Below are 21,477 nucleotides of genomic sequence, written 5' to 3' on the forward strand. Positions count from 1 at the left end.
TAAAGAGGAATTGCGATATGTACAGCCAACCATTGTCAATGGCAAACCAATAATCCATGTACAAAGCTCGCAATTCGCAGGTTTCAACAAAAAATTCGAAAACCTGGTTGTGGGGTCTTTTGTAGGGAAGAGGATGAACTACAACTATGTTAAGGAGATAGTGAGTAGGACATGGCGGTTGAAGAATTTTATCATGAAACCTTATGGTGATACTATGTTTACCTTTCAGTTTGAGAAGGATGATGATCGAAAAGCGGTTTTGGATATAGGTTCATTCCACATCGCAAGTAAACTGTTTGTTGTTAGGCCGTGGAGACTATTTGTCGAGGCAGAAACGCGAGAGTTGAGGACGATTCCTATATGGGTTGTGGTTAAGGGACTACCCATGGAAATGTGGAACAAAGATGGCTTCAGCCAAGTGGGAAGTGCTGTGGGAGTGCCCATGTTCACAGATCGACTAACAGAAAACATGGCCAGAACAACATACGCAAGAGTATGTATAGAGATTGATGCGGATTGCTCTTACCCCGAAAGCATACCAGTGGTTCTAGATCAAAGAAGGGCATACAAGGTGGATTTTGAATACAATTGGAAGCCACCTTGTTGTCAGATATGTAAGGTGTTTGGACACACAAAGCAGAACTGCCCGAAACATCCCAATACAGAAAAGTACAAGACTGAGATGGGAGGGAAAACAGTGTGGCTGAAAAAGGAACCAAAGGTGACTGAGATGCATAAAAGTTCAGAAAGTCAGAGTGAACAGAGAAAGAAAGAATGTATAGCAGAAAATAAGAAAGAGAGCATGGCAGATGTCCAAGAAGTGATGCAAGTAACAGATGAGGATGGATGGGAATCGCCAGGGAGAAAACACAGATGCAAAGCAAAGAGCAAGGAAGATGTGAACAGTTTAGAGGAAGAAGGAGTCCTGGGTTCAGAGAAGAATAAAGGCCAAAAAAACCGAGAAATAACAAATGAAAATACTGAAAGCAAAGAGAATAGCAGGAGTGGGTTACAAATGGTACAACAGGGGGATAATAGGTTTAAGAATCTTGTTGTTGAAGAGGAGGAAAAGGAAAACACAGCTGCAGAGCAAGAGATCAATGAGAATAAATACAAGAGACAGCAAAGGGGAATAGTGACCAGCAGCAGCAAAAGCAAAGAAAGGGCTAAGTCTAGTCCTTTGAACCTATCGACAACTCTTATATGATAAACCTCGCAAGCTGGAATGTGAGGGGCTTTAATAAAGCCTTCAAGCAAGTAGAGGTAAGAGAAATGGTGAGAAAGTTTGAAGTAGAACCCGATGGGCATTGTCGAAACCAGAGTCAAGAATAAGAATCGAGATAGAATCTTTAACAAAACATTCTCGAATGGAAAATGGAGGGTAATGAGAATGGGAATGATGTGAGTAATATATGGGTATCTTTGGAACCCAAGAGTATCGCGAGGCTAAGTTGGTACAGAAAACCGAAAGATATCACTATGGAAGTGGATACAATAGGCGGGTGAAGAATTCATAATCCGCAAAGAGTCTATGGCAAAGATGATAGAGGTATGAGAAGACAACTGTGGAGGAACATTATAGATCTATCATGTACTATCCAGAAGCCGTGGGTAATCTTAGGAGACTTTAATTCAATCCTAAATGCGCAAGAGAAGATAGGAGGAGCAGAGACACGGATGTTTCATTTTGCAGACCTATTAGAATGTGTCAATGCCGCAGGCTTAGTTGATATCAAGAGTAGAGGAAACTATCTAACATGGAGTAATAGGCAAGATAGTAGGATAAGTTGCAAACTGGATCGAGTTATGGCCAATGCAGAATGGATTGGAACATATGGGGATCATGAGGCTGAGTTTATGAATCCTGGAGTTGTGTCAGACCATTCATCCATGGTAGTTACGACAACAGCCCAAAAAAATCAGAAACACAAAGCTTTCAAGTTCTTCAATTTCTGGTATAATGAGAGGGGTTTCATGAACACAGTAGAGGAAGCTTGGAACAATGCGGAACAATGCAGTGGGAAACCCGATGTTTATATTCATGAAGAAGTTAAAGTCGACAAAGGCCGCACTCAAGCGGGGAACAAATGAGAGAGGGGGAATGTGGTGAGCGAGTAACCGAGACTAAAGAAAACTATGGATAAAATACAAACGAATCGCAAAAAATCAGCCGTTGGATGGGGTACTAATCAGAAAGGAAAGAGAAGCTATAACAAAACATGTACAAGCAATAAACACAGAGGAGGACATGGTCAGGCAAAAATCAAGAGATCAGGAGATAGTGTTGGGGGATAACAATACGAAATATTTCTTTAAATCCATGCAAGTGAGAAGAATTGTTAATAAGATTTCGTCTTTGAAAGATGATAATGGAAATGTGATAATGGATGCAAGAGCAATTGGAGATGAGTGCGTCAACTTCTATGAAGCACTATACAGCCCTATTAACATGCCTACAGTGGATTTCAGTGTTTTCCAAGGAATAGAACCACGCTAGCAGATTGATAGGATAGAGTGACACGGGATGAGATTATAGAGGCCCTTGCTGATATTGGTAATGATAAGGCTCCGGGAAGTGATGGTTTTAGCGCATTCTTTTACAAATGCACATGGAGAATTATTGGAGAGGATTTTATAAGAGCTGTAAGGAATTTCTTCCACTCTAATCAGATGCTAAAAAAGGTAAATACAACATGTGTTACCCTAATACCCAAAATTCAAATTCCTACTTCTTTAGGAGATTACAGACCTATAGCATGCTGTGGAGTTATGTATAAATGTATTACGAAGGTTATGACAAAAAGAATGAAATATCTGATGCCGAAAGTGGTTAATTCTAACCAATCGGCTTTTATCACCGGGAGAAGTATCCAAGATAACATTCTGTTATCTCATGAAATAATGCATAATTACCACCGAGATCACACCCCGGCAAGATGTGCAGTGAAAGTGGATTTAAGAAAGGCTTATGACACAGTAAGATGGGAAGCAGTGGAATATGCTATGAGAAGAGCGGGAATACCAGAAAGGTTTATTACTTGGGTTATAGCTTGTGTGGAAACAGCATCATACTCAATAATGATTAATGGATCTGCTTATGGGTATTTCAGAGGTAAACGTGGGATAAGACAGGGAGATCCAATATCACCATACCTCTTTGTATTGGTTATGGATTTGTTTTCGGATATTATGCTGCAGAGTGTGACGAATGGAATGTATAAGTTACATCAGAAGTGCATAGACCCAGTGATCACCCACTTGTCTTTTGCAGATGATCTCATGGCATTTTTGCAAGGGGATGTGCAAAGTGCAAATGCTCTTAAGCATAACTTAGAATCATTCAGGAAGGGGACTGGGCTAGAGGTTAATGTACAAAAGAGCAATATTTTCCTAGCAGGGGTGGATGAGGCTACAAGCAATGAGATTGAGCAAGTTTTGGAATCCAAAGAGGAGTGCTGCCAGTGAGATATCTGGGATTACCCCTAATTACTACAAGGTTAAGATCGACTGATTGTTGCCCACTAATACTTAAAGTGACGAAGAGAATTCAGGGTTGGAAAGGGAAGTACTCTCTCATATGGGGAAGATTGCAGTTGATCAAGGCTGTGTTGAACAACTTGAGTGACTATTGGTTGGCATCGCTAACTATTCCTCAGAAAACAATAGAAGACGTCAACAGATTATGTAGGATTTTTTTGTGGACGAGACCAGATTGTACACAATCACATGCATTGATTGGTTGGGATGATGTCTGCTACCCTTATGAGGAGGGAGGGTTGGGAATCAGAAATCTCGACATAGTAAACCAAGCCGCGACAATGAAACATATCTAGAAGATAGTAACAAAGTCAGATAATCTATGGGTGACGTGGTGTATAAAAACTTGATTAAGGATAAAAGCTTTTGGGTACTAAAGACTCCGCAAGACTGTTCATGGAGCTGGCAGAACATTCTCAAAGCAAGAACATTCTCAAAGAAGCTGCTATAGTGATGCACCAAATTGGTGATGGAACAGACACGAGTTTCTGGAATGACCCCTGGAATGCAAATGGGATACTGAGAGAAAAGTTTCCACAAGGCCTTATATATAGCAGCTTCTGTCATGTGCAAAACAAGGTATCAGATTTTATAGTTTCAGGGAAATGGACCATACCGCAACACATAAAGGAACATTTAACTGAGATTATAGGCGATATAGATGAGGTGGAAATTATGGGAAATGATGACAAGATAGTATGGACAGCGGCAAACAATGGAGAATATAGTTTGAAAGAAACGTATGAGAGTTTGAGAAGTATACGACAGAATGTGCCGTGGGGAAACTGGTTTGGTTCTCGAACAGAATTCCTCGACATTCGTTTATAAGCTGGATGGCTTTGAGAGGGGGGTTAAAGACACTGAAGAAACTCAAAGAATGGAAGAAAGTACAAACTGATGAATGTGTACTCTGCTGGCAAGGTAATGCGAACAGAGCATCATCTATTTCCGCGGATGTAACTTTGCGAACACAGTGTGGACTCGAATACTACAGAGAATGAGGTTCAGCAGAAATGTAGCGGTGACGTGGGAAGAAGAAGTACAATGGGTTGACAAAGTGACGAGAGGAAAGGGATGTATACAAGATGGAGTTCGTCTATTATGGAATGCGTTCATATATGGAGTCTGGAAAGCAAGAAATGACCGTATATTTCAGAACAAACATCCTGATGCAAACCAAGTCGCTGAAATGGCGATTAATGAGGCAAGAACTAAACTCATGGGTATGAAAATCAAAATGCAGCAGGGGCCAGAGGCGCAGCGATTCATGGAAGTGTGGAACATAGATGTCGATGTTAAAGTGGAGAAACGAGAGTATTGCAAATGGGTTAGAGCTGGAAATGATATTCATAATCTGAATACAGATGGAACCTTGCAAGGACAAGAGGGGGGATGGGCAGCAGTGATAAGAACTGCTAATGGAGAAGTGCTTGCAGCAATGAGTCCACGCGGCAAAGCAAGATATCAGACAATTGCTTTGATCGAACTTCAGGCTGTAGAGAATGGAATTCATATGGCAACGAGAATGGGGATAAGGAAGATTGAAGTCCAAACTGATTCGACGAATGTGATATCTTTCTTGAACAGCGGCAGCAAGCATCCATGGATGGCAGAGAAGATGATCAGAAGGATTCAAGTAATGAAGGAAGAATTCGAACATTTCAAAATTCTACATGTCTACAGGGAAACCAATAGACTAGCAGATGTGCTGGCACAGAACATTCCTAATCTTAGTTATATAGAATTAGTTCCTAGTTCTTTTAGCGAGGGAAAATCATTTTTGAAGATGCTAGTAGTAAACAGTATCTAAGATTGCAATAATTTATTCTTTTTTTATCCTCTATGAGGAAGGGGTAGGGGACCTCTTAATTAAAAAACCCCGCTTGCCAACCAAAAAAAAAAAAAAAAAAAAAGGTATAGAGACGGAGGAGCATCTGTTTCACAGCTGCCAATTTGCGAACACTGTTTGGAGAAATCTACTTCTGAGAATGGGATTTTACCATGCAATCGAGCAAACATGGCAAGGTGAGATTATATGGATCCAAACTATAACAAGAGGTAAGGGTTGTGAGCAAGATGGGAACAGACTTATGTGGAATGCCTTTATGTATCGGATATGGAGGACAAGGAATGATCGCATTTTTCAAAACAAAAATACAGATGCACTAAAGGTGGTCGCTGAAGTGTTGGAAGATGTCAAAACCAAACTGATAGGAATGAACATTCGAATGGAACCAGGACCACGTGGGCAGAACTTTATGGACAAATGGAATATTGATGTTGGCGCGAAACAGAGGATACAAAAGTACTGCAGATGGATGCGAGCAGCCACAGAGATATGCAACCTTAACACAGATGGGACGCTGCAAGGCATTAAAGGTGGATGGGCAGCTGCATTACGCAATGATCAGGGGGAAGTCACAGCTGCAAGTCATGGAAAATCGAACCTGAAGGACATCGCACTGATAGAACTTCAAGCAACAGAAAAGGCTGGAGATGGCAGTGCGAAATGGCATCACAAAGATTGAGGTACAAACTGACTCTACAAATGTAATTTCGTTCTTGAACAAGCACAACAAGCATCCATGGGCAGCGGAAACTATGATCAGAAGGATTCAAAGAATGCAAGAGAAGTTTGAGGTTTTTAAAATAACTCATGTATACAGGGAAACAAATAGATTAGCTGATGCATTAGCAAAAAATATACCAAATGTTAGCTATATAGAGCTAGTCCCTAGTTCCTTTTCGGAAGATGTAAAGAAAATTGTTTATGAAGATGCTAGTGGAAAACAATATGTCAGAATGTAACAAACTTTATCATTATTTAATGAAAAGGGGTAGGGGACCTCTCTAAAAACCTCGCTTACCAATAAAAAAAAAAAAAACTCATGCTCTTATAACTTTTTCCGGATACAGCCCTATTCTGGAACTAATACATCAAAAGGTGTGTTATAGAGCCAAAAGGAGACAAAAGGACCCTAAAAGGGACATCGTGGAATAACTGGGGAAAAGTGCCTAAAAGTCAAATTGTCAAAAGTCAACGGTCAACGATCAAAGCCATAGTCAACGATAAAAGTGAACTCAAGGGCCCAAAAACTCAAAAGCACAGGAAACAGTCTAAGACTTCAAGGATCAATGTCTAAACCCTTTGTAAGACAAGGACTAAGCGTCTAAACCCTAAACCCTAGCCTAGATCATATAAGTTAGATCTAAGATGAACAACTTCCAAACCATATAACCCTACTTTATACACCGACAGAATACAAAATACTTGACTAAATGCATCTACGTGGGAGTTTGTATTTGGATGAATCTAAAGCACTTGATTGATTGAATGTATGCGAAACACTTAATGGAATACAGTAACGTGTGAGCTTGCATTAGAATGAATGAAAAACACTCGATTGATTGAATGAACGTACCTACAAGCGAGCTTGTGTTAGAAAGAATGCAAAACACAAGATTGAATGCACCTACGTGTGAGCTTGCAATATAATAGGGGTATTTTCGTAACTTTACAAAAAGTTATGGAAAAACAGAAAAAAACAAAAGGTTTGAGTGAGATATCGAGAGCAAAACCAAGTACACCAACTGGTAGTAGTGATATAGGATCATCAGGAGAGTCAGATTCAGAGATTGAAAGTTTTGAGAATCAGTTTAAAGCAAAGTTTGGAGAGGGATCGATAGAAAGATATCGAAGGAAGCTGTTAGAGGCTATTGAAGAAGAACGCAAGGGTAATGAAGAATTACCATAAAGTTTTACCACAAGTAAAACTAGATCAGAACTGATAAAAGAGGCCCAAGAACTAATAGAAGCGGGAGCAGAATTTCAAAATGCAGAACAAGACAGAAGTGAAGTCTTAGCAGAACACCGAGATCCAAAAATCACGGAAGAACTCACGAAAGGATCAAAGAGGATAGCTGGAGTAGACGAGGATGGAGGCTTCATCTTCAAACATGTTACTACAGGGGCGAATGATGAGATATCCAGAGAAGCAGATCCAGATATTTCGGATCTGAGTGGAATAATCACAAGAGGATTGGAAGATGACTCAGATCCAAAAAAATAGGAAAAGACGGTGGAAGATCAAAAAGCTGGTATAGAAAGTCTGAATAAGAATGAAAATAGCAAGGATACACTGGTAGTAGCTGATAGTAAGGAGAAACATCTACACAAAGAATATTGGGCGGAGATGCTAGGGAGGAAATCAGTAGGGTAGGAATCACTTTCGTTTGTCCCACCCACAATGGTAGAGGGGAAACCAGTTATTCATGTGAAGAGTTCACACTATGCAAACCTGAATAAAAAATATGAAGATTTGGTGGTTGGGCATTTTGTTGGCAGAAGGCTAGGATACACATATGTGAAAGAAACGGTAACATGAACCTGGAACAGCAAGAAGTTCATCATGAACACACATGGAGACAATATGTTTACATTTCGATTTGAGAGGGAGGAAGATAGACAGGCAGTACTGGATATGGGTTGCTTCCACATTGCAAGCCAGCTATTTGTGAATTCGGTCATGGAAATTATTTGTAGAGACAAAAGCATATGAGTTGAAAACAATCCCAATATGGGCAATCATCAAAAGGCTACCAATGGAGATGTGGAATACATAGGGATTCAGTAAAGTGGCAAGTGCAATTGGGAACCCGATTTTTGTAGACAGGTTAACTGAACAGAAAACAAGAACCACATATGCTAGCGTATGTGTAGAAATTGATACACATTGCAAGTATCCAGATGGGGTACCCCTAGTCATTGATGAGAGAAGAAGGTTGGGAATAGAATTTGAGTATAACTGGAGGCTTGCGAGATGCTCACACTGTGAAGTGTTTGGGCACAATGATTCTAAATGCCCAAAAAATGCGAAGCTAGCAAAAGATCCCAGAAATACAGTATGGTTAAAAAAGGAAACAAAATCGGAGGAGAAAACAGTAGAAACAAAATAGACGAGGGATGAGATTCAAGAAGTTCATCAGGTTGACAGTGAGAAGGAATGGGAGTCACCGAGCAAAAGACATAGGGTCAGAGTAAGGTTGAACACAGATAAGAAAGAAGAGGAGAAAGGAGTGAGTATACAAGAGGAAAATGAGAAGGAGATACATAAGGATAGTGTAACAACAAAAATGGCAGTGCAAGGGGAAAAACATATAAACAAGATGAGTACTGACAAGGGAAAAGGGACCGAACATAACCAGAGCAAGGCAAGTACAGAAATCATGGGGGGCAGGCAGGTCAAACAGATCAAGCCAGGAAGGTCTGCTATAAAGGGTAGTTCAAGCCACAACAGCCATAACAAGGAGGTGACTCAAAACAGATTTAGTCACCTGAGTTCCGCGAATTCTCATAATCTTTAATGATGATAAACCTTGGGTGCTGGAATATGAGGGGAATAAATAGAGGGTTTAAGCAAGGGGAAGTTAGAAATCTGATTAAGAAGTACAAGCTAGCAGTAATGGGGATTGTAGAGACGAAAGTACAAGAGAACAATGTGAGCGGGGTTATGAACAAATGTTGCCCAGGATGGTTAGTTGAACACAATTATGAATCAAGTGATTTGGGTAAGATTTGGTTGTGTTGGGAACCAAGTGAATGCAATATAATCATCAGAGAAAGGGATATGCAGCAAATCACAGCTGAGGTAACGCTAAACAATGGAAAAAAATTCACAGTAACAATCATATATGCAAGTACTGATGAGAGACATCGAAGGGTATTGTGGGACAAGCTGGTGGATATGTCATTCAGAGTAATGAGCCCTTGGATACTCATGGGGAATTTTAACTCAATTCTAAATTCACAGGAAAGAGTGGGTGGAACTCCAACGAGACCTCACCACTTTGCAGAACTACAGAACTGTGTTAATATGGCCGGATTAGTTAACATGAAGTTTAAGGGGAGCTTTCTAACATGGAACAATAAATAGAAGATGGAGAAAGTTAGATAGAGTGATGGTCAATGCAGAATGGATGAATGAATATGCGGAGGTAGAAACAGAGTTCCTCACACCAGGAACAACCTCAGACCACTCGCCAATGGTCACTTATATGACTAACCAGAAGACACAGAGTAAGAAGTCATTTCGCTTCTTCAACTTCTGGGTAAAGGAGGAGGGATTCATGGATGTAGTACAAGATGCATGGGATACAGAAGTGGTAGGGAACCCAATGCTCATATTCACAAAGAAACTAAGAATGGTGAAACATGGACTGATTGAGTGGAATAGAAAGATTGGAAATGTGAAAACAAGGGTACAAGAGGCTAAGATAGAGATGGAGGAAATACAAGTTAAGATGCAAGCAGAGCCTATGAGTACAGAATTGAGAATAGCTGAAAGGAGAGTTGCATGTAAATATGTAAAGGCAGCAAAAAGCGAGGAGGGATGCTACAAGCAGAAATCGAGGGACCAAGTTATATGTCTGGGGGGATGACAACACTAAATACTTCTTTGATTCTGTAAAGGCAAGAAGAGCAAGGAACAAGATAACATGCATACTGGATGAACATGGGCAGATGGTTGAGGATATGGATAGCATTGGGGATGAATGTGTGAAGTTCTACAAAAACTTATATGCACCAGAGAATGTAGAATAACTGAATTTTACACAATTTGAGAACATAAGGCCTAGGCAGACGTAGAGTGAAGAAACAAAGATGAGACATGAAGCACAAGTGAGAAGAGATGAAATCATAGAAGCTTTAGCAGATATTGAAGTTGATAAGGCTCCAGGTAATGATGGTTTCTCATCTCTGTTCTTTAAAGCGACATGGAGAATTACTGGCAACGAATTTGTGAAGGCAATGCAAAATTTCTTCAGATCGTCCAGAATGCTAAGAGAGGTAAATGTAACTTGTATCACCTTGGTGCCTAAGATTCCATCTCCATTGTCGTTAGGTGATTACAGGCCCATATCATGCTGTAATGTATTATACAAATGCATTACAAAGATCATGACTCGGAGAATGAGAGGATTTATGAAGGAGGTGGTGGCTCAGAATCAATCTGCATTTATTCCGGGAAGAAGTATTCAAGACAATATACTATTGTCTCATGAATTAGTACGCAACTACCACAGAAATACTAAAACTCCGAGGTGTGCTGCGAAAATCGATCTGAAGAAGGCTTATGACTCAGTTAGATGGGAGGCAGTTGAATATTTGCTGAGAAGAATAGGGGTACCAGAGAGGTTCATGGGGTGGATTACAAAATGCATAAGTATGCCAACTTTTGCTATCATGGTGAATGGTACCCCATTTGGATATTTTAGAAGCAAGAGAGGTATTAGACAAGGTGACCCCATGTCACCTTATCTATTTGTGCTGGTGATGGAGTTATTCTCAGACCTGATGCTACAATCTGTAAGAGATGGCAAATTTACACTACACCATAAATGTAATGACCCTATTATCACTCACTTGTCATTTGCAGATGACCTCATGGCTTTTATGCACGGAGATGTAAAGACAGCTCAAACCCTAAATGATAACTTGAGGGGTTTCAAGAAGTGTTCTGGGCTTGAAGTGAACATATAGAAAAGCCAGATATTCTTTGCTGGAATGGAGGAAAATCTATGCACAAGAGTCAGGGATATTATTCAATTCTCAAGAGGGGAATTACCTGTAAAATATTTGGGACTACCACTGATTACTACAAGACTCTCTTATGCAAACTGTTTGCCGTTGGTGGATAAGGTGGAGAAACGAATTCAAAGCTGGAGGGGAAAAAGTTTATCTTATGCAGGACGGCTACAGCTTATCAAAGCTGTATTGAATAATCTGAGTATATATTGGATTTCTTCCTTTGTGCTTCCACAAAGCATAATAGAAGAGGTTCAAAGGCTGTTTAGAAACTTCTTATGGACAGGGCCAGATTGCACGACATCACATGCTCTCATTGGATGGAGATCATTATGTTATCCGTTATGCGTATGAGGACTCGCTATAAGAGATATGGAAACAATAAACAAGGCAGCAAATCTGAAACACATTTGGAATATTCTAAGCAAGAAGGAGACATTATGGTTTCAATGGGTAAGCAAGCATCTCATCAAGAACAAGAACTTCTGGGAAATGAAAACACCTAATGATTGTTCCTATAGCTGGTGAGAGATAATGAAGGGAAGGAAGGATGCAGAATATATAGCAAGGTATCAAGTGGGAGATGGGAGGCAAATTAACTTGTGGACGGACCCATGGCATCCATTAGGGGTACTCAAAGCTTATTACTCACAAGCTTTTGCCTATAACTCAGTTGCGAATCCTAAAGCAAAGCTGGCAAATATAATGGAGAGTGGAGAATGGCAGGTACCACAAGCCTTAAGAACACACATGCCTGAGATCATTCAAGAAATGGAAGAGGCAGTTAGCATACATGGAGGAGAAGATCAAGTTATTTGGTCGGTCACTACAGAAGGAAACTTCAGACTGAAAGAAACATATCATTGCATCAGAGAGAAAGAACTGAAGATAAATTGGAGCCACCTGGTCTGGTACAAACACAAAATACCAAGACACTCATTTATAACGTGGATGTTGCTTTGAAAGATGGATTGAAAACACTTGTAAAGTGAAGAAACAGAGAGTAGTGGACTTGACTTTGTGTGTAATGTGCTTGGCATGAAGAGGAGACCGAAAGACATATTTTTTGAGTGTGTATTAAAAGCAATATACTTGGAACGGTACTAAGAAGAGCTTTGGATATACAAGATCACGATCGAAACATGGGAAGAGGAACTAGACCGATACTACTAGAAACTTGTAGAGGAACAGCTGAAAGCAAGATACACTCAAGATGGTTACTGAATCGTTCTTCTTAGCATAGGCATATGGCAAAAGAAATGTCTTAATATTCCAAAATGTGCACAAGCTGGTGCAAATGGTGTAGTGGACATGAATATCAGCGATACAAAGTTTGGTTTAACTTCGAACAAAGAAAATGGAGGTCGGGTACGAGAGAGAAAAGTATATGGACCTGTGGAATGTTCATGTGGACCCAATTGGGCCCAAGATAACTAAATGCAAGTGGGAAAAGGGCGGACCAGAAATATGTATCTTGAATTCTGATGGTACACTACAGGGAAATCAAGGGGGATGGGCATCAGTTATAAGAACAAATAAGGGGCAAGTGGTTGTGGCAGCAAAAGGAAAGGCGATATCTGGCAGAAGATAGCACTAATTGAGCTACAAGGACTTTGGCAAGGACTGAAGCTAGTGAAGCAGAAAAGAATCAGAAGATTGGAAGCACGAACAGATTCAACAAATGTTGTTTCTTTCGTAAAAACAAGAAATCAACACCCGTGGCAAGCAAGGTACATGATGGAGGACATTTGCAAAATGATTGAGTAGCTTGAGTATTTTAATATTAGGCATGTATATAGAGAATGTAATAGACTAGCAGATGCGCTAGCTAGTAATGTGCCTAGTGAAGTATTCATAGAGGTCATCCCTAGCTCATTCTCAGAAGATATGAAAAAAATTGTATTTCAGGATGCTAATGGGAAATACTATATTAGATTGTAATGAAGCTATTGAGTTTTATGAAAAGGGGTAGGGGACCTCTATAACAACCTCGCTTGCTGATCAAAAAAAAAAACAAGCTTGCAATATAATAAAAGCAAAACACTGGATTGAATGATTGATTGTAGAAAACTCATGTTCTTATCGCCTTTTCCTGATACAGCCCTATTCTGGAACTAATACATCAAAAGACGTGTTATAGAGCCAAAAGGACCCTAAAAGGGACATCATTGAACAACTGGGAAAAAGTGCCAAACAGTAAAACTGTCAAAAGTCAACGGTCAAAGATCAAAGCCACAGTCAACGATTAAAAGGAACTCAAGGGGCCAAAAACTCAAAAACACAGGAAACACTCCAAGGCTTCAAGGATCAATGACTAAACCCTTTGTAAGACAAGGACTAAGCCTCTAAACTCTAAACCCTAGCCTAGATCATATAAGTTAGATCTAAGATGAACAACTTCGAAACCCTATAACCCCACTTTATACACCGACAGAATACAAAACACTTGACTAAATGCATCTACGTGGGAGTTTGCATTAGAATGAATGCAAAACACTTGATTGATTGAATGTATGCAAAACACTTAATGGAATACACTTACGTTTGAGCTTGCATTAGAATGAAAATGCTTCTCAGGTGGTGTGTAGAATACTAACAGATGTTAGAACGAAGCTCCACTCTATGGAGATAAAGATGATTGAAGGAGCTGAGAAGGAACAATTCAGCGAAATGTGGAATGTCAGTATGAGGTCCCGAGTGAAGAAGATGAAGTACTGTGAATGGCCCAGAGCTGAAGAGGGAATAGAAAAGTTAAATACGGACGGTACTATACAGGGGTCTGTAGGTGGATGGGCTGCGGTTTTGAGAAATGAACAGGGTCAAGTCCGGTTAGCAAGTAAAGGCAAGTCCAATAAGCGGACCATAGACTTAATAGAGTTACAAGGTGTTGAACAAGGGCTGAAAATGGCAATTTTGCAGGGAATCAGGAAGATAAGAGTGCAAACGGATTCAGAAAATGTTATTGAGTTCTTTAAAGCTGGAACGAAATACCCATGGCAAGCAGAACAGATGATGAGGAGCATTAACCAGATGAGAGAGGAACTAGAAGTATTCAGTATTATTCATGTATATCGAGAAGCTAATAAACATGCAAATGCACTAGCAAGTAATATTCCAACTGCTAGCTATATAGAAGTAGTACCTAGTTCATTTTCGGAGGATGTAAAAAAAATAATATATGATGATGTAGTAGGCAAACTATACATACGAATGTAACAAGCTAATTATTCTTTTTTAATGAAAAGGGGTAGGGGACCTCTATAACAACCTCGCTTGCCCATCAAAAAAAAAAACACTCGATTGATTGAATGAACGTACCTACAAGCGAGCTTGCCTTAGAAAGAATCCAAAACACAAGATTGAATGCACCTACGTGTGAGCTTGCACTATAATGAATGCAAAACACCGGATTGATTGATTGACTGTAGAAAACTCTTGTTCTCATTGCTTTTTCCAGATACAGCCCTATTCTGGAACTAATACATCAAACGGCGTGTTCAAAAGGACCCTAAAAGGGACATCATGGAACAATTGGGAAAAAGTGCCAAAAAGTAAAACTGTCAAAAGTCAACGATCAAAGCCATAGTCAACGATAAAAGTGAACCCAAGAGATCAAAAACTCAAAAGCACAGGAAACACTCCAAGGCAACAAGGATCAATGACTAAACCCTTTGTAAGAAAAGGACTAAGCCTCTAAACCCTAGCCTAGATCATATAAGTTAGATCTAAGATGAACAACATCCAAACCATATAACCCCACTTTATACACCGACAGAATGCAAAATACTTTACTAAATGCATCTACGTGTGAGTTTGCTTAAGGATGAATGCAAAACACTTGATTGATTGAATGTATGCGAAACACTTGATGGAATACACTTTTTTTTTTATCGGTAAGCGAGGTTGTTAACGGGGTCCCCTATCCCTTTATTAAAAATAATAAGTAAAGACAAAACGGGCGTTACAATCTCTCATACTCTTTCCCCATTTCATCATCATATATAATTTCTTACATCATGGGAAAAAGAAACTTAGCCTGATCATTTCTGGATCGGCTGTATTGGTACTTGCTAGGCATCAGCTGACAAACGCTGACCCCATTCCGCTATCTCTCTGGAAACCCCCGCATATTTGCTGCCAACCATAATTGTGCCCTTGTTGGGTACAAGTGTTGCCTTCACTGGTTCCTGCCCCTCTCCTTTCCAGTCACTGTACCCGATGTCTCAGTAGTCACAGTTTTCTATACTGCCTTTGCCCTGATCATATGCCTCTTAGGTGGCGTTTCCCAGCCATCCTTCCCAATCTCAGTTGTACTCACCTATTCCTGATTCATCGACGACTGAGACATCCTCTATTGGATCATTTCAACCCCTACACCCATTGTCATAACAGTCCCTGGCTCTTTTTCTTCACTGCTTTTCTCGGCCTCTTTTTCCACGGAGTTAACAAGATCTAATACTTCTTTCGGAATTTCCCCTTTCTCAGCTCCTTCCTTTTCATCTAGTATCCCATGTTCAACATCTTTTTTCTTAAGCTAAATACCCTTTCTAGGATCTGAAACCACCTTACCATTCTTAGTACATTTTTGTGCAGAGTGCCCAAAGGTGTCACAACAAGCACACCATGCTGGTCTCCAATTGTACTCAAATGTAACATTAAATTTTCTCCTCTCATCAATCACTATAGTAACTCCTTCCAGATAAGAACACTCTGTATTAATTTCAACACACACCCTCGCATAAGAAGTTCTTGATTTGCTCTCAGCGAGTCTATCCACAAAAAGTGGATTACCAATGATACTACCAATCTTGCTAAACCCTTCCTTGTTCCACATTACTAATGGCAAATATTTTACAATCACCCAAATAGGTAGTGTCTTTAAATCATTCATTTCATTCTCAACAAACAACTTCCAAGGCCTAATGACAAATAACTGGCTAGCAATATGAAAACATCCAATTTCAAGCACATCCCGCCTATCCTCTTCCTTGTCAAACTGGAACATAAACATCTTATCACCATATAAGTTCATCTTGAAGTTCTTCATGTTCCAAGTCTTAGACACTGTTTCTTTAACATAATTGTACCCCAATCTTCTTCCTACAAACTGCCCGACAACAAGATGTTCATACTTCTTGCACTCATTCAAAAATTGGTCACTCTGAACATGAATAACAGGTTTACCATCCACCAAAGTTGGTGGCACAAAATCTAATATTTCACTTCCAACCGAGTTGCTTCCGAGCATCTCTGCCCATGTCTTCTTTATGGTGCTTCCTTCATGAATTGGTTGATGCTCTGCAGTGTTTGTTGCAGTCCTTACTTTCCTCTTCATGGCTACTGGTAATTCAGCTGGTTTCGTCTTTTTGACTTCAACCCCTCGCCTTTGCACTACTCGAGTATCAAGGGATGGATGAGTAATGACATTTTTGATGTTCTGCGTGGCTATTGCTACTTAATTCCTCTTCTGCAAGCCAGCCCCTCGACTTTGCATCACTTCAGAGGATGGATCATCGTCACTGCTGCCACATCGACTAATCAGCTCACCCGTAGGTTGATTGAGTGTTGTTTGGGAACCACTCTTTTCTTCTGCCTCATTTCCACATGACTCAGTTTCAATTCCCAATCGAGTTTGTATCATTCGATATTCAAACTCGAGATCTTTCCTTTGTCCCGTAGTCATGCCTATACAAGTGCCTAGTGAATTAAAGTTCTGTTCATCTCCGATTTGTTGAACAGTTGCGTCTTCTTCCACTTCTGGTAGATCTACGTCCTTCACACCTTCGTTCTCTTTTGATACACCTTCTGCCATCTGCTCATCGCCCTTGGAGACAAAATCCAGCGCCTCTTCCTTTATCGCGCGGCCCTTATGATTTGCCCAACTTCCATCAGATTTGATTTGGTCGAGCCTCCTCCTAAATCTCTCCAGCGAACCTTCTCCATACTTCCTGATGAGCATAGATTTGTAATAATCGATATCTTCATCTTCACATGAATGAGTATTGCTCTCGATCTCTTCTTCCTCAGCAAATCCAGTCGGTGTGTGAGGACTAGCGGCGGCAGCAAACCTAGTTTCAATTGATTTTCGCATGTTTTTCTATTTTTTTCCGGTAAAAGACTAAAATGCCCCTAAAACATAATATCGCCCCTTAGAGGCCAACATTAACAAAAAATGATGATGGAATACACTTACGTGTTAGCTTGCATTAGAATGAATGAAAAACACTCAATTGATTGAATAAAGGTACCTATAAGCGAGCTTGCGTTAGATAGAATGCAAAACACAAGATTGAATGCACCTACGTGTGAGCTTGTAATATAATGAATGCAAAACACTGGATTGATTGATTGATTGTAGAAAACTCATATTCTTATCGTTTTTTCCTGATACAGCCCTATTCTGGAACTAATACATCAAAAGGCGTGTTATAGAGGCAAAAGGAGACAAAAGGACCCTAAAAGGGACATCATGGACATCATGGAGTAAAGTGCCTTCTAGCTTAGTTGGTAAAACCTTTGGGTGATGATATCAGAGGTCTGGTGTTCGAACCCCACTACACACTATTGAGTTACTGATCTCTTTAAAAACAGGCTTGCCCACACATTTAAGTTGCAGGTGTCGACTAGCAAAGTCGGTAAAACCTTTGGGTGATGATACCAGAGGTCGGGGGCTCGAATCCCGCCAGCATCAAAAGAGTTAGTGATCTCATTTAAAACAGGCTTACCAAAAAAAAAAAAAAAAAAAAAAAAAAAAGGGACATCATGGAACAACTGGGAAAAAGTGCCAAAAAGTAAAACTGTCAACGATCAAAGCCATAGTCAACGATAATAAAAGTGAACTCAAGGGCCCAAAAACTCAAAAGCATAGGAAATACTCCAAGGGTTCAAGGATCAATGACTAAACCCTTTGTAAGACAAGGACTAAGCCTCTAAACCCTAGCCTAGATCATATAAGCTAGATCTAAGATGAACAACTTCGAAACGCTATAACCCCACTTTATACACCGACAGAATAAAAAACACTTGACTAAATGCATCTACGTGGGAGTTTGCTTTAGAATGAATGCAAAACACTTGATTGATTGAATGTATGCGAAACACTTTATGGAATACACTTACGTGTGAGCTTGCATTAGAATGAATGAAAAACACTCGATTGATTGAATGAACGTACCTACAAGCGAGTTAGCGTTAGAAAGAATGCAAAACACAAGATTGAATGCACCTACGTGTGAGCTTGCACTATAATGAATGCAAAACAATGGATTCATTGATAGATTATAGAAAACTCATGTTCTTATCGCTTTTTCCGGATACGGCCCTATTATGGATTTAATATATCAAAAGGCGTGCTATAAAGCCAAAAGGAGACAAAGAGGACCCATAAAGGGACATCACGGAATAACTGGGGAAAAGTGCCAAAAAGTCAAATTGTCAAAAGTCAACAGTCAACGATCAAAGCCATAGTCCACGATAAAAGTAAACTCAAGGGCCCAAAAACTTAAAAGAACCGGAACCACTCCAAGGCTTCAAGGATCAATGACCCTTTATAAGACATGGACTAAACCTCTAAACCCTAAACCCTAGCCTAGATCATATAAGTTAGATATAAGATGAACCACTTCCAAAGCATATAAACCTACTTTATACACAGACAGAATACAAAATACTTGACTAAACGCATCTACGTGGGAGTTTGCGTTAGGATGAATGGAAAGCACTTGATTGTTTGAATGTATGCGAAACACTTGATGGAATACACTAACGTGTGAGCTTATATTAGAATGAATGAAAAACACTCGATTGATTGAATGAACGTACCCACAAGCGAGCTTGCGTTAGAAAGAATGCAAAACACAAGATTTAATGCACCTACTTGTGAGATTGCATTATAATGAATGCAAAACACCGGATTGATTGCTTGATTGTAAAAAACCCATGTTCTTATCGTGTTTTCCGGATACAGCCCTATTCTGCAACAAATATATCAAAAGGGGTGTTATAGAGCCGAAAGGAGACAAAAGGACCCTAAAAGGGACATCACGGAATAACTGGGGAAAAGTGCAAAAAAGTCAAATTGTCAAAATTCAACGGTCAACGATTAAAGTGAACTCAAGGGCCCAAAAACTCAAAAGCACAGGAAACACTCCAAGGTTTCAAGGATCAATGACTAAACCATTTGTAAGACAAGGACTAAGCCTCTAAACCCTAAACCCTAGCCTAGATCATATAAGTTAGATATAAGATGAACAACTTCCAAACCATATAACCCCACTTTATACACCGACATAATACAAAATACTTGACTAAATTCAGCTACGTGGGAGTTTGCATTAGGATGAATGCAAAGCACTTGATTGAATGAATGTATGCGAAACACTTGATGGAATACACTAACGTGTGAGCTTGCATTAGAATGAATGAAAAACACTCGATTGATTGAATGAACGTACCTACAAGCGAGCTTGCATTAGAAAGAATACAAAACAAAAGATTGAATGCACCTACGTGTGAGCTTGCAATATAATGAAAGCAAAACACCGGATTGATTGATTGATTGTAGAAAACCCATGTTCTTATCGCCTTTTCTTGATACAGCCCTATTCTAGAACTAATACATCAAAAGGCGTGTTATAGAGCCAAAAGGAGACAAAATGAACCTAAAAGGGACATCGTGGAACAACTGGGAAAAAGTGCCAAAATGTAAAACTGTCAAAAGTCAATGGTCAACGATCAAAGCCATAGTCAACGATAAAAAGGAACTCAAGGGTCCAAAATCTCAAAAGCACAGGAACCACTCCAAGGCTTCAAAGATCAAGGACTAAATCCTTTGTAAGACAAGGACTAAGCCTCTAAACCTAAACCCTAGCCTAGATCATATAACTTAGACCTAAGATGAACAACTTCGAAACCCTATAACCCCACTTTATACACCGACAGAATACAAAACACTTGACTAAATGCATGTTCGTGGGAGTTTGCATTAAAATGAATGCAAAACACTTGATTGATTGAATGTATGTGGAACAGTTGATGGAATACACTTATGTGTGAGCTTGCATTAGAATGAATGAAAAACATTCTATTGATTGAATGAACGTACCTACAAGCAAGCTTGCGTTAGAAAGAATGCAAAACACAAGATTGAATGCACCTATGTGTGAGCTTGCACTATAATGAATGCAAAACACCGGATTGATAAAAATGTGTAGGCAAGCCTGTTTTTAAAGAGATCAGTAACTCAATAGTGTGTCGCTGGTTTCAACCCGCACCTCGTATCATCACCCAAAGGTTTTACCAACTAAGCTAGAAGGCACTTACAAAATGTGTGGGCAGGCCTGTTTTTAAAGAGATCAGTAACTCAATTGTGTGTAGCGGAGTTCGAACCCCAGACCTCTAGTATCATCACCCAAAGGTTTTACCAAGTAAGCTAAAAGGCACTTAGGAGCTTTATATGAGCTTTATGGTTGTTATATATGATAGCATATATGAGCTTTATGGTTGTTAGTTGTTAATGGGGACCTCTAAGGGGTGATTTTTTACCTTAGGGGTAATTTAGTCTTTTTACAAATTATTAGAAAAAATATGCAAAAAAACCAAGAGATTAGGATTACAGAGTTCGAAAACCCTAGCACACCAGCCGGGAGTTTTGGAAAATCTTGTTCGAGTGAGTCTAATTAGAGGTGGATAGCTTTGGAAGTGAAATAAAAGCAAGATATGGTGAGGGGTCTGTTGAGAGATATAAAAGGAAGCTGCTGGAGGAGTTTGGAGTGAGTTTGAAAATGCGAGAAGAGCGGGAAGAATCACCGGAGAGTATTACACCATGTAAAACAAAAGATGATTTGCTGCGAGAGGCCACAAGACTGCTGGAGGCGGTAAAAGGAATTCAAAATCAGGAAGAAGGCAAAGAGTCGGTACAGCACAAAAGTTCAGAAAAGATTGCGACTGAAATCCAAAGAGCTGGGCACCGAGTGGTCTCGAGAATTACTGGAGTGGGGGAAGAAGGTAAGTTCATCTTCACGAGAGTAACTCATGATGGTTGCGAGGAGAGAAACAATATGTTAGATCCGAAAATTTCGGATCTGAATGTAACAGAAGGTAACGCAACTCAGAATCATGAAGTAACTAAGGATGTACAGAAAGATGAAGGCTTGGAGAAGGCAAGTACTAGGGGAATGAAGGAAGCCAGTCTAAATGAAAGTAATAATGGAACAATAACTTTAGAAGGACAAGAGAACATGATAAACATAAAATGTATAGTCTACCTACGAAATGAACTACGAATCCACAACGTAAGTAAACTAAACTTAATGATACTCTTAGTTTATCAAAGATTTATTTCTACTCTCAACCAA

General features: G+C 39.7%; 2 protein-coding genes across 2 annotated transcripts; one reads left to right on the forward strand and one right to left on the reverse strand.

Moving 5' to 3' along the window:
• Positions 1–8,903: 8,903 nt before the first annotated feature.
• LOC147487860 (uncharacterized) lies at positions 8,904–9,470 on the forward strand. Its single transcript, XM_086574157.1, has one exon. It carries the CDS (start codon positions 8,904–8,906, stop codon positions 9,468–9,470), a length of 567 nt encoding a protein of 188 aa, XP_086430283.1.
• A 6,003-nt stretch (positions 9,471–15,473) lies between these two features.
• LOC147487861 (uncharacterized) lies at positions 15,474–16,457 on the reverse strand. Its single transcript, XM_086574159.1, has 2 exons — positions 15,665–16,457; positions 15,474–15,622 (listed from the first exon to the last, which is right to left on the reverse strand). The coding sequence occupies exons 1-2, from the start codon at positions 16,455–16,457 to the stop codon at positions 15,474–15,476; spliced, it is 942 nt and encodes a 313-aa protein (XP_086430285.1).
• Positions 16,458–21,477: the final 5,020 nt, after the last annotated feature.

This window comes from Coptis chinensis, chromosome 7 (genome assembly GCF_015680905.1).
Source record: "Coptis chinensis isolate HL-2020 chromosome 7, ASM1568090v1, whole genome shotgun sequence".
NCBI classification, from domain to species: Eukaryota; Viridiplantae; Streptophyta; class Magnoliopsida; order Ranunculales; family Ranunculaceae; genus Coptis; species Coptis chinensis.